Genomic DNA, 18517 nt, shown 5'->3' with positions numbered 1-18517 from the left:
TTGTCATGGACTTACATAAACAGACCCTTGTGTGTGCATGCAGCATACATTTTTAAATTTTGCTGTGGACCATCATGGGCTAATACGCAGAAGTGATAGCATCTTATAGCTGAAGTTTCTTATTACTGTATCAACATTAGAACATAAGCCACCAATAAGGCTAATACAACAGACTCTCAAAGCAGTGCAGCATACCATGCAGACTAGTCGACATATTGCCTGCTGGCAACTGTTTAGGTACTTTGGCCAAAAGCTGTTTGCAACTGGCAGGAATCCTCAAAGAATTATCCTCTCTCGCTTGTGTGTGATGGCTGTTTGATAAGTAATCTGACATTTAGCCAGCATAAGCTACTGGTGTTCTCAAAGAATTATCCTTTATTGTTCATGGAGCACTGAAATTGAGCAATGGAGGATAATTAGCGAGAGTGTCCAATACTTAGGATGATGAGATGTCAGATTATCAGTCAAAGAGCCATCGGTTATAACACCCCAAACACCCACTGCCAGGTGATATGTCTATCAAGTGGTTATGAAAGTCTCAGTGATTACATGAGACTAGTCCCTATTAATAAGCAGTGTGACATGATTCTCCCTTGGGCCAGGGTAAGTGAGTCAGATTCACACATTTCCATTAAAAGCTCATTGTACAGAATCTGGATGTTGTTGTTGTGGTCTTCAGTTCGAAGACTGGTTTGATACGGCTCTCCATGCCACTCTATCCTGTGCGAGCCTCTTCATTTCCAAATAATTACTGCAACCTGCATCTCTCTGAATCTGCTTACTGTATTAATTTCTTGGTCTCCTTCAATGATTTTTACCTCCCATGCTTCCCTCCAGCACTAAATTCGTGATCCTTTGATGTCTCAGAATGTGTCCTGTCAACCAATCCCTTCTTTTGATTGAGTTTTGCCACACATTTCTTGCCTCTCCAATTCAATACTTCCTCATTAGTCACATCATCTACCCAAGTAATCTTCAGCATTCTTCTGTAGCACCACATTTTGACAGCTTCTATTCTCTTTTTGTCTAAACTGCTTATCATCCATGTTTAACTTCCATATATGGCTACACTCCAGACAAATACATTCAGAGAAGTTTTCCTAACACTTAAATATATATTTGGTGCTAACAAATTTCTCTTCTTCAGAAATGTTTTCCTGTGATTGCCAGCCTACATTTTATATTCTCTCTGTTTCACCCGTCATCAGTTATTTTTCTGCCCAAATAGCAAAAATCATATACCACTTTAAGTGTCTCATTTCCTAATCTGATTCCCGTAATGACATCTGATTTAATTTTACCACATTTCGTTATCCTTGTGTTGCTTTTGTTGATATTTGTCCTATATCCTCCATTCAAGACACTGTCCATTGTGTTCAACTTCTCTTCCAAGTCCCTTGTTGTCTCTGATAGAAATACATCATCGGCAAACCTCGAAGTTTTTTTTCCTATCCCTGAACTCAAATTCCTACTCCAAATTTTTCTTTGGTTTCCTTTATGCTATAAATGTAGGTTTGTGTTTCCTTAATCTGTCTTCTAAGATAAGTCACAGGGTCAGTACTGCCTCGTGTGTTCCAACATTTCTACAGAATATAAACTGATCTTCCCCGAGGTTGGATTTTACCAGTTTTTCCATTCTTCTGTAAAGAATTTATATTGCAACCATGACTTATGAAACAGATCATTCAATAATTTTCACACCTGCCAGCAACTGCTTTCTGTCTAGTTGGAATTACTACAGCCTTCTTGAAGTCTGAGAGTATTTCTTCTGTCTCATACATCTTGCACACTGGATGGAATAGGTTTGTTATGGTAGGTTTCCCAAGGCTATCAGTAGCTCTGACAGAATATCGTCTGCTCCCTAGATCTTTCAGAGCCATGTTAAACTATTCTCACAGTATTGTATCTGCTATCTCATATTCATCTACATCCATTCCCTTTCTATAATATTGCTTTCAGGTTCATCTCCATTGCATGGACCCTTTATATACTCCTTCTGCCTTTGAGCTTTCCGTTCTTGCTTAGGACTAGTTTACCATATGACCTCTTGATGTACACACAGCTGATTCTCTTACATACAGCTGTTTCTCTTTCCCCAGAGGCCTCTCTAATTTTACTGTAGGCAGTATCCATCTTTCCAATGATGAAATATGCTTCTAAATAGCTTGCTGCTTAGCAATTTTGCACTTGCGTCAATCTCACTTTGTTAAATGTCTGTGTTTCCTTTTACCTGCTTCATTTGTGGCATTTTTAAATTATCTCTGTTTATCAATTAAATTCAATGTCTCTAGTGGTAGGCAAGGAGTTTTACTAGGCCTTGTCTTTTTTACATATTTGATCCTCTGCTGCCTTCTCCATTACATCCCATAAAGCTACCCATTCATGTTCTGCTGTATTCTTTTCTCTGTTCTAGTCAAGTGTTCCTAATGCCCCCTCTGAAACTCTCAGAAATGTCTACTTCTTTCAACTTATCCAGGTCCCATCTTCTAAATTTCCCATCTTTTTCCAATTTCTCCAGTTCTGATCTACTGTTGATAACAAATAAATTGTGCTCAGAGTCCACATCTGCCCCCGGAAATGTCTTACAATTTAACATTTCCTAAATCTCTGTCATACCATTGTATAATCAATCTGAAACCTTCCGGTGTCTCCAGGTCTCTTCCATGTATACAGCCTTTTTTTTATGATTCTTAAACAAGTGTTAGTGACAGTTAAATTATGCTCTGTGCAAAATTTTACCAGGCACCTTCCTCTTTCATTCCTTTCCCCACTCCTTATTCACTTACTATTCCTTCTTTTCCTTCTCTTCTTTTTCCCCTGTCACAATTAAATTCTTGTCTCCTCTAACTACCTGAATAATTTATTTTATCTCATCTTACATTTCTTCAATCACTTCACCATGTGTGGAGCTAGTTGGCATGTAAACTTGTATTACTGCAGTAAGTGTGGGCTTCATGTCTATTTAGGCAATGATAATTTGTTCACTACGCTGCTCATAGGAGCTTACCTACATTCCTATTTACCCACTCCTGCATTACCCTATTTGATTTTGTATTGACGAGTAGAACCCAGTATTCACCTGACCAGAAGTCCTGTTCCTCGTCTCACCAAACTTCACTAATTCCCACTGTATCTAACTTCAACCTCTCTATTTCCCTTTTTAAATTTTCTAACCTACCTGCTCCATTGAGGGATCTAAAATTCCACATTCCAACCCATAGAAGGTCAGTTTTTCTTCTTCTGATGATGACATACTCCTGAGTACTCCACACCCAGAGATCAGAGTGGGGGATTATTTTGCCTCTGGAACATTTTACCCATTTAACCATACAGTAGAGCTATATGTCTTTGGGAAAAATTACAGCTGTAGTTTCACAGGCATTTGCAGTAACTGCACAGAAAGACTGTTTTGGTCGATGTTACAAGGCTAGATCCCTCAATTACTCGGACTGTTGCCCCTGCAACTACTGAAGGACTGCTGCCCCTCTTCAAGAATCACATGTTTGTATGGCCTCTCAGAGGTACCCATCCATTGTGGTTGCACCACCTCCAGTGTGGCTATTTGTATTGCTGAGGTACGCAAGCCATCCAATCAACTGCAAGGTCCATGGTTCATGAGGGTTGGGGGGAGGGGGGGAGGGAGAGAAGCTGGCTAGTAATGACATAGATCTTTCACTGTTTATGCTGGAAATAATGAATACTGACTTACACTTAATGCTGTTAATTCATTCATTCAAGTGAAGTAATCATGATGAGTCATATTAAAAGTGACATGTGTAATTAAGATATTAAAAAGTTTATATATTTTTCTAAAAGGCATACAAGAACTCTTGAGAAAAGGGAGTATAATGATGTGATGCTTTTAATGCTTATAGTGAGACTTCTTGAATAAATATTTGAGAAATGTGATGGGAAATTTAAATGTCGAGACTGTTGGTCCATTGAGATTTCATGTTCGGTTGCAGATAATAGGTCAGATGATATCACTACCAACTTAGCTTAAAGAAGAGTCATTCAAACATGGCTTTGTTTTCAAAGGGAACAGTACTGCCACTAAAAAAAGGCATTAATTTCTCAGGAGCTCGTTACAAAATTATCTTTGTATCATCTTCCTCCCCTACCTGGAATTCTTATTTCAAATTTGAGTAGCCATCTTGAACCAAGAATCATGAATACAGTAAAAAGGTTCTGGTGTGACAATGTAAACTATGAACTTGTAGAATTATAACATGATTAGGGACCAAGACAGCTGTTACTGAAATGAACTCATTTGAAAGAGCCGAATCCACAATCAGATAAAACTGCAGATGATAGTAAGATTTTATCTTATTGTGTAGGACCTAATGTTGAAACAAGTAGCCAGCATACACTTAAAAATAATGCCTGCGATAGGATGATTTGATTATAGGATCTGAAGATTGATGCACTGAATACAATAATAAAATGAGAATTAATTTGGAAAAGGCATGATGTGACAAAATAGTACAATGTTTCTAGTAGAGAAAAGACTGAGTATGCAACCAGTGAGTTATAGTATAGTCAATACCAGAAGATGATGACAAATTGCATGTTACTGTTAGCAGTTGCAATGCTGTAGACATGTTGTACATAAGCATATTGCAAAGCAACAGCATGTAAAAATATACCTAGATAGAAGCAATACTGGCAGATAGAAATTAATTTCTCTGAAATTAGCTGCCAAGAATAAGATGATGTATTGTAACAGCAGTGGTAGTAACAGTGTGTTTGTTGTGATATCGTTGTAGTGAGAACATGAGGTGAAGGGAATAGTAATGCATTAAAAATAAAAATAGAGAGAAAATCAAAGGAGTGTGGTTTTAATAAGTTGGTATCTTAGGAGAGGGAGAGACCTGTATTGCTTCCTGTGTGTACTGGCTTATCATGACAAAGTAAGCTCAGATGGTGAAATTTACTTGTGGACAAGAAGTGGAGATGAAAATATTTTGTGATCTAGTATGTATAAAGGAGAATGGAGAAAAACAGAAGAAGAAATTATTTTGTGATAAATTTTGGCAGCTAGAAAAGGAGGAAGATGCACAAGAAGAAACAGTTGAACTAAGACCATGAATCTGAAGGTGAGGGTCAGCATATGTACAGTTAGTTGTTATAGTAACAAAGTTATAATGGTGTGCAGAGTAATAGAACACGAAGACCATGTAGAAGTCATGTGGCAAGTGTATTCCAACAGGCAGCTGAAGAATACTGCAAGACTAGGTTGGAGCCCAGAAGTCAGTCACAATAATTATAATCTGGCAACGACCTTGCCTTGTTGAATATACCAGTTCTGGTTAGATCACCAAAATTAAGCAATATCAAAAATGGCCAGTACTTGGATGGGTAACCTCCAGGGTACACCAAGTACTGTTGCTTGCTTTCCCTTTGCTGTTATGGTAAAGAGGAGGAGGGTTGGTGGCATTAAGTTTATGATCACTAGACACTGTGCCAGTGCCATGGATTAAATTCCAAACATCTCTGGAGCAACTCATGAAGTGAGTGCATGTGACACTGTTAATGGTTAACCATCAGATGGGGACATTAGCCTCAGTAGCCACCTTAGTGCTATTTGAGAGGAGTAGGCTATGTGCCAGCACTGGGCTTCATCCTCTCCCTTCTCTTATCTTCATTGTCCAACACAAACATGGCACTACACACACCCATTATAGTCACCTAAACTTATCAGTTACACTAAAACACACAACTCTCACATTTTTTCAAAGGAAAGATGCCACTGTGTGTGATAATTGTACACAACATCAGGATAATAGGCAGCAAGGTTGGAGTAAATCCTGTGTCAAATGCAATCATGATGGATATAAGCCAAGGGCATGGTGGAAAGAGTACTACCGATGAAAGCTAAATATGTTTGGAAAGTTCATGTGAGTAACATATCACAACCTAGTGAATTTTGCCATAGCAATGAAAACAGACAAGGTGTCAAGCATGAAACCAAATAGTGGTTCTATGCACAGTTTATTCCTGGACAATGTGATCAACTGAAGCTGAGATGGAGGTGGAAGAACACAGACTACTAGTGGAAGGAGAAACAGAAATTGGAGGCAGTTTGGTCATGGTAGCCCACTGTGCTCTGTTTCGTAAGATTTATATTACAAATATCTGAGATCTTGCAGATATGTATTCCCACTTGTGCTAAAATTATGGTTGTAGTTGTAGGCAAGAGTGGACATAAAACACTAGTAGTAAAAGTGATGATAATGGGAACAGTACATGTGAGGTGGCTTTGGTGGTGTTGCATTTAAACAAATTGTATGTTAGGGACCATCTAGTTTGATGACTGTTGTTGTTCTCATTGATGTTACCATTACACGAATTTTCACTATATTGTGTCTGGTCACAGATTTGATGCTGTCTTTCACAGTCTCTTTATTTCATCTCATCTTCTTTTACATTGCCTCTGACTAAATGGTTGAAACTATCGAGCGGAAGGAAATTATCATTGCAGTTGCTTGACACTCAATGTCGATTTATGAATGTTAATATTATTGTGACTAGCATGTAAGAGTTATTTTACGATTACAGTGTGTGATATTATGTATGTTGAATATTTTAGGTCATGAAACTGTGTTAAGATTTGCAAAGAAAACCAAATTTAAGAAAATATATTTAGAACAGTTGCTAAATCAATTATTTATATTTTATGAGGATAATCATACCAACATGAGATGGCAAGATGTTCTCCAGAAGCATCTTGTTCACTAGACGAGTTGCAGCTGATAGATCCTGCTCTTCTGAAAGTTGACGTTTCCAAAGATAGTCCAAGCGATTCATGTACTCTGACTGTGAAATTGCAAGAACAGTGATTTCCTTTGTTAGAATAATAACCAGGCAGAACTATGCAATAAAAAGACAGACAGTATGTTAATTTTCTTACCTGTCTATCTATCAGGTGAAGTGAGAATGTTAAGAATACAATGTACATGATGTGAGCTACCTGAGGTTCTAGATTTGGATTTGATGTCTCACTGTTCTGTTGAAAAGAGAAAACTGTTTAAAAATTTATTTAAATTCTTATCAGTAACTTTACTTACTGCCAACTGTCACTAAATTATGTATAATACAAAAATGTGAAAGTACGTATTAAGCTAATATACATGCTTGTGACAGGCTGAACCATTGTGTAGCTGAACATATCATAATGCATTGTTGTTTATGAAATGAATATGTTTATCCTGTGTAGACACACTATAATATTGACAACACACTGACATTCACATTTTATTGTTTAATATGACTTCTTAAAAATAAAGTACAATATTAAACTGTTTTATTTTGTATTTGTTGGGTGAACTAATACCTTCCATCTAAACAGAAATTAAATTTTGATCTGAATAGATGATGTCCATCACAACTGTGAAAATATTCTATGTGGAAGTGTCATACACATTTCTTGTTCTTCATGGTGGAGTCTGCAACTGAATTCCTCATCCTGGTTGACATTACCAGTTACTACCATCCTGGGGGCTTTATTCTGGCTTCTCAAGTGAAACTTGGTAAGCCAAGGTTACTAACAGTGAGGTCACTGTTGAGGTGTTGCAGCTGACCATATGTTGTCTGTTACTGCTGTCTCCAAGTCGTATTGGTTTTGTGTGCAGGTAGTTCTGTGATTTATGTTGTATACTGCTACTTTCCAAGTTAATATTGAATTTCTGATTAAATGAATGAGGTCAGGCATATTTGAGCTGTTGCAACAACATTGTCTATAAAACTCTGGATGTCATGTATCATCTGGTCCCAAAATACTTTATTGTTCATCACATGTGGATATCTTATTGCACACAAATGAGTAAAATAAACATTTCTGATGGAAGGATATGCTCAGTACATGTCCTCCCTGAGGATTATGTGTGGGATTTGTAAAATGGGCTCTTAGGTTTGCCCACAGAAACCAAGAGCTGTCCCTTCACAGAAAAAACAAGATAGGGATTCAAAGCTCTGAATGCTGTAATAAATTCTAGCAATATTGGGACTAAGAGGACAAATTAATTTCTTGAGCATGTTAAAGAGATGTTCACAGTACAAAGTCTATCTTTTTTTTTTTAGCTGTTATGTGTGTTATGTAGTTGCTACTAATATTGTATTATTGAAAATGTATAAGCCTGCAACTAAAGGCATTCAGTGCATTAAATGCAAGACCATTAATCATCTGACGTGTGCAAAGGTGAATTCGAAGCGAAAAATCTGGCTCTGTCATAAGTGCTGCAAAAATGATTTAGGTCTAAAACTAGAAAATATTGACAGCAAAAACATTGTCATCTCCATACTACTGGATGAGATATAAGTTTTGAATCATAAATATGATGTATTATCGGAGAAAAATGGACTTAATGAACGTGAAACAATAAAGAAGTGTAATTTGCAAGGTGCTACCAAACATTGCTCGCATAATTTCAAACTGGCCAAGGAAAAAAATAGCTGTACGCCAACGAAAAACGTAAACAATGCTGCTAAAGGCACAGCTGATATCATAGAGAAAACAGTCGGCCACTTCACAAGCATGTCTATAAACGTTGTGGATAAAACTAGTAGAGCTCCCAAGAATATCAAAACTACGGCAAACAAAGTCGAAGTGTAGTAATAAAATACTTATATTGACTGATAGCCACGGACGTGGCTGTGCATCAGTCATTAATGAGATGTTAACCTCAGACTACAAAGCATCAGCGATAGTTAAACCAAATGCATGTTTTGTACATGTTGTGAAGGAAGCAACTGAACTCACTGGTGACTTCACAATGAATGATTCAGTGATTGTTGTAGCAGGCGCTAATGACATTAACCAACAAAGAAGAAACTTCAGTGCAGCTACTCAGAAGCTAATCTCTGTGATGAACCATACACAGCTGATACTATGTACAATACCATACCTATATGACAAGCCATACTTGAACAAATCTGTATTTAATCTTAATAGCATTCTAATGGATGTTATGAGTGACAAAGTCTGAGTAGTGGATATCAACTATCTTTTACAGAGGTATGGTTACAACTCAATGCAAGAGGAAAACTTAATTTGTGCAGAAGCCTTGCTGTTTCAGTTAAATGCACAAGGAATAGAACAGAGGTAATGAAAACAGTTCCCAGTTCAGAAAATGGGTTTAAATCAGATCTGAGGCAAAGTACTCAGTTGATTGAATGCAGTAGGACTACTACCCAGTCCCCTGGTTTATTACAGAACTCCCAACAGAGGAGGATGTCTGCAAAAGCCAACACATACATCCTGCAAATGTTAACTGTGATACATCTTTATTCTCTGCTGAGGTGGTGCAAAAAGCAAGCAGCCAGACAATGTGTGGCATGAAACAAACTGCAGTATGGGTGTCCTCTAGGGCAAGAAAGCTACCAAAGAGAAGCAACGATTTTTTATGGTTAGTTCCAGGGAATCTGCATCACCAGCGCCTGGATCCAGCACCAACAAGGAGTTAGCAGCATGTATGAGTAAATCTACTCCAAGTAACAGAAGTGTTCTGTGGAGCACAGTTTTCAACCATTGTTAAATCAATTGAATTTTCTAACGTTGAGAAAGTATAAGAAGTGATCTGTTTTACTTGGTAAAAACTTTCTAAAGCCAAGATCACATAAATATTTATTTATTCAGGAACAACCAGTTTCGACAGACTTTGCAGTCATCATCAGGTCTTCAAAAATTTATGCTGTAAAACGTATTCATTCTGAATTGGACCTCATGCCACATTGTCATGTAGATAAAATTTAGCAACTATCATTTTCATAATATTGTCATTATTTCATCCCGGATTTTCCATTGTTTTGTTTTGTGTAGCCATTGTGACATTTGGTACAAACGTCCAGTTATATTCAAATATACTTCTGAAATGCATATCACAGTTGAAAGATAGCCCTTGTGATCATATCTTTTGTCGTGTTTATGAAATCAAGTAAAATAAGCTTTTCATCTAGTAACAGTTCCTTAGCAATTGCAGCAACTGACACCTTACCAAATACCCATGCTATCCTGCTGTGATCTCCAGAGGTTGCAAAACATGTTTTATGTGTGGGTAGAACAAGCTGAAAGTTTCCATATGTTCAAATTTTTGGGTCAAGTAATAGCTACATGCATAGTCTCTCTCATTCCGGTACTTTTTTTCATTATTTCCAAGAGCTTGTTAATCATTTTGACATTGTAGGCTATAATGTATTGGCTGCTTCCATGTCACAAATGAACCATGCACCATTATCATCCGAAGTATCACATGAGCAGGCGTAACTTATTTGACTATCTATGTCTGTTTAATCTCTTAATAGTCTTCCTCATTTCAGTACTGTTTTTTAATTATTTCCAGGAGCTTGTTAGTCATTTTGACATTGTAGGCAATAATATATTGGCTGCTTCCATGTCACAAATGAACCGTGCACCATTATCATCTGAAGTATTACATGAGCAGACGTAACTTATGTGACTGTCTATGTATGTTTAATCAGAAGTAAGAACAGATAATTCATCAAAGGCTTGAATCAATTCTTCCCCAGCTTTAATCAATTTTGTTGCCTTTTTTAAAATGCTGAGCTACACTCAGATTCTTTCATCCATTTTTGGGTTGTTGAATGCCAGGGTGAAGGATTCTTCTGTCTCTTCAAATAAATGTATGCTTGGGAGAAAGTGGTCATAATGTGAGTAATTTAGCAGAAGAGACCAATGAAGACAGTGAAAATCTTCTTTTGAGTCAAGTTACATATCAAACTAGACACCAGTTTAACTGGTGATTTGTGTCATAATAATGCTCTAGATAGAGGTGAAGACTGCTTGCTGCTAAAGGCTAATTTCAATTGTTCAGAATGTTCCAATGAAGATGTGGCACTGCATTCATTGAAATATCTGGCAGGTTGCATTGCCTTAAAGTGCATAAATGTCAACAGTTCATTGGAACGTCAAATAAAAAGTTGTCAGCCAACTGCAAAAGAAATCGTGAATCATTACTCGCTTACTGGAATTACCAAAGGAGATCTCCCTTCCATATCACCTGAATGACTGATTATATTGGTAGGGTCCAAGCTGTTTTCACAACTTTTGTTGTAGAAAGGGTTTCAGTGTGCAGAAACGATGGAAGTACTGATGTCTGTGATACACTCTTAATTCAACAAAATAAACAAATCAGTTGTTTTCTTGCACATGAAGTGAAGTTCTTTCATCAAGTTCTGATGTCTAAACAGGAAGGCTGAATGGGGCCATTAAGAAGAATACAGAAAGGAGACATCATATCTAGACTGCAACTCTTTTAGTATACACAGCTCAAACATATGCAATATACGTGTTATTTATTATCTTGCCTAACATGTCCAAAGTGAAAAATTATTATGGTGTAACTGGTATTCATATTGATCTAATAATTTTCTTAAATAGTACAGATATGTAGGTATGAGGGATCATAAACCTGTCTTTGCAAAATCCTACTAATGCTCTGGTGACATGGGGCACAGACCTGTGGCATCATATTAGCCTGAACTGTCCTCACTCTTATATTTTCATTTACCTTGACTATCGTCTTTATTTGTATATCTGAAGAAAACAGAAAATCTTGATACAGTAGAAGTTATTGTGTGTTGCAATTAAATGGAATGAGATAAGGGCATGTAGTAGTAAAAACACAGTCTCCCACAAGTCCAATCCCTCGTCCAAGTCACGGGAGAAGGGCAGTGGCATGAAGTAGGAGCAAGGTACGTTGGGACTGTGTATGCCGTGGGACTGCTACGGTAGCTGTGAAGGTCCTACAGGAACCCTGAAGAGTAATGGCTAACGGGGCTCTGGCGAAGCTATGATAGGTCAGCAAGCCAGTAGTGCACTATGATTTCTGCTTTCAAAAATAGAATGGGCCTTGTAAAGGACAGATTTAATTAACAATGAACTGGCTATAAACAAGGACTAAGATGTGGAACATTAAAGCAATATGTGGGAGGATAAGCAACAAAAAGAGATGGAAAGAAACACCCTGGTGGAATGATAAAACAAAAAATATAGTACAAAAGAAGAATAGAACCTTTAGGGTATTGTTCCAGAAGCGAACAGTAGAGACAAGGGAAGAGTGTCAGGCAAGAAAGAAAGTGGTGACAGAGGAAAGAAGAAAGTGGATGGAACAGTGGACCAGAATGATGGACAGGATAGAGAGGGTTCCAAAAAAGGGACGGTTAAAAGTAAGAGGAAGAATGGCAAGGCAGATTATTCTCGAATGGTGAACAAAACTGGAAAATATGTAGAGAATAAAGAGGAACTCAAGACTATGTGGAAGGAGTATTTTGAAGAACTCCTGAAACCGAATGGGGACCTGGATGAGGAGGAACAAACCAAGGAGAAAAAAGAGGAGGAATACAAATAGGAAAAGACCTTACATGGAGAGAAGTGGAAGAGGCATTGGGCAAGATGAAGGGAGGGAAGTCACCCAGTCTGGATGAGCTAAGAGTAGAGATGGTGAGAGCAGCAGGAGAGGTGGGGATACAATGGCTTTATCAAGTAATAGAAATTGTGTGGATACAGAAGATGATCCCAGAAGACTGGAAGAAGTGAATAATTGTCCTGATCTTTAAGAAGGGAAATATAAAAGAGTGCAAGAATGATTGATGAGTCATTGTGCAAAGATATTTGAGAAAATTTTGGAAGCATAAATTCAGGCAAAATTAGGAGGAAGAATGGGAAAAGAGCAACGTGACTTCATAACAGGAAGGTTCACAGTGGATCTAATTTTTGCTGTAAGACAACTGCAGGAACAGCACTATGAATATGTAATAGATCTACTAATGACCTTCCTGGACATCGAAAAAACGTATGGTAGTGTATGTAGAAGTAAGTGTGGAAAGCCCTGGAGAACAGAGGAGTTGTGAAGCAGGTTATTTGGAGGATAAGGGAAATGTACCATGGAAGTGTCAGCTGAGTGAAAGTGGGAGGAGAGAGATCAGCTTGGGTTGAACAGAAGAATGGCTTGAGGCAGGGAAGTGCACTTTCACCATTACTCTTCATTGTAGTGATGGATGATATAATGAGTACAGTAGCACAAGTAATTGGTGAAAGGAAGATGAAAGCTGTGGTGTTTTCAGATGATCTGATGATATGGGGGTATAAGGAGAAGGAAGTACAAGAGCAGTTGGACATATGGGAATGAACAGTATAAGAATATGGGATGAAATTTAGTATAAGTAAGAGTGAGATGATTATCACAACAAAAAAGAAGGAGAAAGGAACAACTGAAATAACAATTGGTGAGGAACAATTGACGAGAGTGGAGAATTTCAAGTACCTAGGAAGCCTGATACAGAAAGATGGAAAAAACGACAGAAAACGGGCAGGGGGGAAAAGCAGAAGCATTCCAGAAGTGTGTCAGAAGCCTGATATGGAGCAAGGATGTACCCCAAATCAGTAAAAAGCTTATATACCGGTCATACTATGTCCCAATTCTGACATATGGATCAGAAACCTGGGTTATGAAAGGAAGAGAGAAAAGCAAAGTACAAGCCAGTGAGATGAAATTCTTGAGAAACAGTATTGGAGTGACAAAGATAGACAGGTTAAGAAATGAGAGGACCAAAGAGGTGGAACCAATACAGGAGGAGAGACCAAGAGATAGATGTCTGAAAGGAGTAGAAGAATGTGTTCAGAAGAAAGGAAAAGACTGGACCAAGGTGGCAAGACAGAAGATGATGGAGAGGCATATGTTCCATACAGACCCGGCCAGAGGCTGGAAACTGTCCAAGATGATGAGTAGTAAAAACACAGGACTCATATATGGAACTGAGATTTCCATTCTTGTTAAGCTATCCTGATGAGGATTTACCAGTAATCACTACATGTAAATTGTTGTAACACTGTACAGACACAATATTAGAAGTAACACCAACCAAATTTTATTCTTCTTCCACATGAAGAGCTTCACAATAACACTGAATGCAGTATAGAACAATACAAAGTCTCATAACTATAGAACACATCAATATTCAGTCTCATATGTGAGAATACAATAAGCAAATAAGCACATGTGATGCCAAGAGCCCAGTGGGCTGGGCTTATATCGGCTTATATCTTGCAGCATCATCTGTCCAGGTTGTATGGTGGCCTCTTTAGGCTGACTGTGGAGGCACTTGTATTCGTACTCTATTTGATTACCCATGCTCACACTACAAGGTTACAGCACAAATGTTGTGCCTTTGGGTGTACAGCTGAGTGACTGATTTCATTTTTCTGCGTGATATTTCATTTTTCTGCCTGATATTTCATTGAGCATCCAGTGATATTCCTCAGGTGCTGTGAGCTGTGTTATTATGTCTACTTATTGCCTGAGCCTCAACCACAATGTGAAAGCCCATGTGTTTTTCGAGCCCACACCATTAATATGTGAAACACAGTCTCTCTGTGTTTTCCACGGGCAGCGAGATCTAACATAATGTTAAATTCCAAGTCTTACTTAAGCTGAAACCTCAATTCCAGTTTATAAAGCCTTCCAACAACTTTATTTCAGTAGACTTTTTCATTACAGTGTCCCACAGGCTTGGCATTTACACCATGTTAGTGTTCTCATTGTATTTCGTTTCATGATTATAGCTCAGCATCAAGTGCTGTGCAAGATGTTTTTGGTCAATGTTTCACAGTTGTTTGTTGTGCCTCTCCTTGACTGTTCTAACAGACATATCACATTTGCTTGGAAAGTGGCACACACTCAAATTTTGTCAGTGTAGATCATCTTTAACATCACGAAGAAGACTTTTCATTTTTATTGATGGGAGCCAAATACATTGGATGCCATGATTCCATAGGAGTCTATCAGCTGACAAATACCTGAAATGTGGGAAAGTGGAAACACAACATTTGCAACTCTTGCAACTCTGCTCAATTTGCATACCATCCTAGTCAATTATGACTCTGGGATTTGGATATTATGATCAGTTTCGACATGGTTTTTCTTTTTATGAGAACCTTATTTTATGAAACCTCAGAAGGAATTGCAGAAAATAAGACAATTATTTTCACTGAATTATTACGGCATGTTCCTAGACCAACTTGTTTCCTAATTGATCAAAAATATTATGAACAAACTAATAGTGTGGTGATTGCCTGTCATAACATATCTATACCTGGAACTAGAAGCAGATATACTAGAATCCATTTAGTTCAACCTAATATGTTGCTATGACTATTTTGATGACATTTTGTAGTTTGGTCATATGACCAAAATGTCTGAAGAGTTTGGAACATTTAAACTATCTATGCTAACATAAAATACATGATGGAACTTGAAAATCATGGACAGCTACCTATCCTCAATGTGCTAGTTAAGAGAAGAAACAGATAATTCCTGGATTGCAGTGTGTATAGAAAACACATGTTCACTGACTTCTATTACTGCTCCTTGAGCAATCACTATTAATCACAAAGGAAATAACAATTGGCAGCTGATGTGAATCATTGTGTTGCAAAAGCTCCTGACAGTCATGTACCTGCGATACTGGTAATAAGAGTACCTCAAGTACTATCCATTCCTGTGGATACTGCAGACTGTGGAGCATGTTGGAACAAATGACACCTGTTGTCTGGGCTCTGAGGTCATACTTGGGTCATTCCAGCGACTGGCAGACGAGGTTGAGAAGACCAGACCTGCATATAGTGGTTCAGTGAAGCTTACAATTTGCGACATTGTCCCCAAAACTGATCATTTGCCCTTTGGTTCTGAGTTGAATGAAGTGCCAAACCAGAGACTTTGAAGGTTTTGTGACAGGCTAGGCTGTGACTCCCTGGACATGCGCCATAGGGTTGTGACCTGTAGGGCCCCCCTAAAAGGGTCAGGTGCACACTACACATCAGAGGCTCCTACCATGTACCTGAATGTGTGTGGTGCACACAATGGTCTTTTGAATTGGGTGACTCTCCATCCAATCCAGAAAACGTTGGCTGTAGGAAACCCTGAAGTATCAGTGTAAGATCTGAAAGAAATGCTTCCCACAGGTGAGGGTATTAAAATCCTAATGGTAAACTGCTGAAGCACTCACAACAAAGTGCCAGAGTTTGAAGTGCCCCTGAAAATCAATGAAACTCACATAATATTAAGTACAGAAAGCTGACTGGAATCTGGAAATTGATAGCAGTGACTTTTTTGGGAAAAATTTAAGTGTATATCGAAAGGATAAGTGAATAGGAAATGAAGGTGGTGAATTTTTCACAGTGGATAAGAAACTCAAATCCACTGAGATAGAAATTGAAGCTGCATGTGAGATTGTTTGGGCAAGACTCAATATCAGGAGTGGGCATAAAATGATAACTGGATCCTTCTGTCGCCCACCAGACTCATCTCCTGATGTCGCCCACCAGACTCATCTCCTGATGTAACTGCAAACTTTAGAGAAAACTTCAGTTGACTTGCAAGTTATCCGATCTTACTGTAATCATCGGTTTAGACTTTAATCATTCAACAATCAATTGGGAAAATTACAGTTTTTTTAGTGATGAAACATTAATAAATGCCTTCTCTGAAAACTACATAGGACAGATAGTTTGAAACTAGATTCATGATAGGAATATATTGGATTTAATGGCAACAAATAGACCTGACCTCTTTGAAGATGTCTACATCAAAACTGATATCAGTGATCGTTTTGTGGTTGTGGCAAGAATGATTACCAAAGTACAAAGGAAACTAAAACAAGCAGAAAGATATATATGTTCAGTAAAGGAGATAAAAAAGTGGCAGTGTCATACCACATTGAGGAACTTGAAATTTTCAGCACAGGGCAGGAGCACTTAGAGGAACTATGGCTCAGGTTTAAAACAATAGTTGACCATGCACTGGATAGATATGTACCCAGTAGGATAGTTGATAATAGGAGGAGCCATCCATGGAATACAATCACTGAAAAGGAATTTCTAAAGAAACAGAGATTACTGCATAATAGGTGTAAAACAAAGCTTAGGGCTATAGATAGTGAGACACTGAATGAAATGAGTCTGGCTGTTATGATAGCAAAGTGTGAAGCCTTTAGTGACTACCGTTGCAGAGTATTGTCAAATGATCTTTCACAAAACCTAAAGAAATTCTGGTTGAAAGTAAAGGCTGTCGCTGCACCAAAGTTAGTGTCTAGTCCCTAGCAAATGAGACAGAAACTGAAGTTGAGGGTAGCAAAGCAAAAACTAAAATACTTAACTCATTTTTCAACTCTTTCTTTATAAAGAGAAATGCATGAGAATTGCCCCAGTTTAATATTTGTACCACTGAAAACATGAGTGAAATAAGTATTAGTGTCAGTGATGTTGAGAAACAGGTGAAACCGTTGAAACTGAACAAAGTTCCAGGGCCTGAGATGGATTTCATATCAAATTCTATATTCAATTTGTGGTTGAGTTCATCCCTCTTCTAACAATAATCTATCAAAGATCCAACAAACAAAAAACTGTTTTGATCACATGAAACCCAACTCAAACTTTTCTAATATGACATACTGAAAGTTTTGGACCAAGGACGTTGGATATATGCAGTATTTCTTGACCTCTTGACTCAGCACCACACCTACACTTATTGTGAAAAAGTATGATCATAAGGGGTATCAAGTAAAATTTGCGACTAGATTGAGGATTTTTTGGCAGGGAGGATGCTGCATGTTATCTTGGTTTGGTGCATTGTCATTAGATGTAGATATTACTTTGGATGTGTCCCAGGAAAGTGTGTTGGGACCCTAGCTGTTCATGCTCTATATTAATATAAAAATATGTGTTTCAGTGTCTTTGGAAATTCAACCCCTTTGGGGGTGAAATGGTGGATGAAAGTTTTTATGGAAATATTTCATTGTGCAAACATTTCTGAAGCTAAATCTATGAAAATTTGTATTTGGCTTCTCTGTTAGAAATAATACATACACGTCACTGTTTATGGAAATTCCACACCTAAGCATTTTTAAAGCTAAATCTTTGAAAATTGGTGTTTGGCTTCTTGGTTAGAGATGAAAAAATACATTTTTCACTTTTTCGAAATTCAGCATCTAAGGAGGTGAAGTAGGGTTGGACTGATTCACTGAGCCATCACCACCCAGATCAAATTTGCTAAGAACTTGAAGATGAAGATGATGTGGATATTATACTGTAGGCATTGTTTAAGAAGAGATCATCTGAAATTCCATTGCTAAGGGGATGAAATACAGTATGAAAGGCTTTTTGAAAGTATGACACTATTACAGGAACTATGAAAACTAGTATTAGTTTTCTCACTCAGAAAATAAAAAAATATATATTTCAGCATTTTTGGAAATTCAAACACTAAGGGGGTAAAATAGTGGGTGAAAGTTTTTTTTTCATAAATAAATAATTACTAAAGAACTACTAAAGGATTTTTAAGGCTACATCTATGAAAAGTGTTGTCTGATTTCTTGGTTTAGAAATTTAAAAAATATATATGTCTTGGGAATTCATCCCCTAATGAAGTGCAATAGGGGATGAAAATGTTTAAGAAAGCATTTTGTTACATTAGAAATGTTTTAAAGCTAAATGTATGAAAACTGG

General features: G+C 37.6%; 1 protein-coding gene across 1 annotated transcript in view; it reads right to left on the bottom strand.

Moving 5' to 3' along the window:
* The window catches only part of LOC126268164 (adenylate cyclase type 2-like), a 452935-nt gene that overhangs the window by 24122 nt on the left and 410296 nt on the right, over positions 1–18517 (bottom strand). The window contains exons 17-18 of the mRNA XM_049973741.1: positions 6911–7006; positions 6693–6816 (exon numbers count right to left, since the gene is read on the bottom strand). Coding sequence (XP_049829698.1) covers positions 6693–6816; positions 6911–7006 — 220 coding nt within the window. The remainder of the gene's footprint in view (positions 1–6692; positions 6817–6910; positions 7007–18517) is intronic.

This window comes from Schistocerca gregaria, chromosome 4 (assembly GCF_023897955.1).
Source record: "Schistocerca gregaria isolate iqSchGreg1 chromosome 4, iqSchGreg1.2, whole genome shotgun sequence".
NCBI classification, from domain to species: domain Eukaryota; kingdom Metazoa; phylum Arthropoda; class Insecta; order Orthoptera; family Acrididae; genus Schistocerca; species Schistocerca gregaria.
This window is presented reverse-complemented; position numbering and strand designations above follow the sequence as displayed.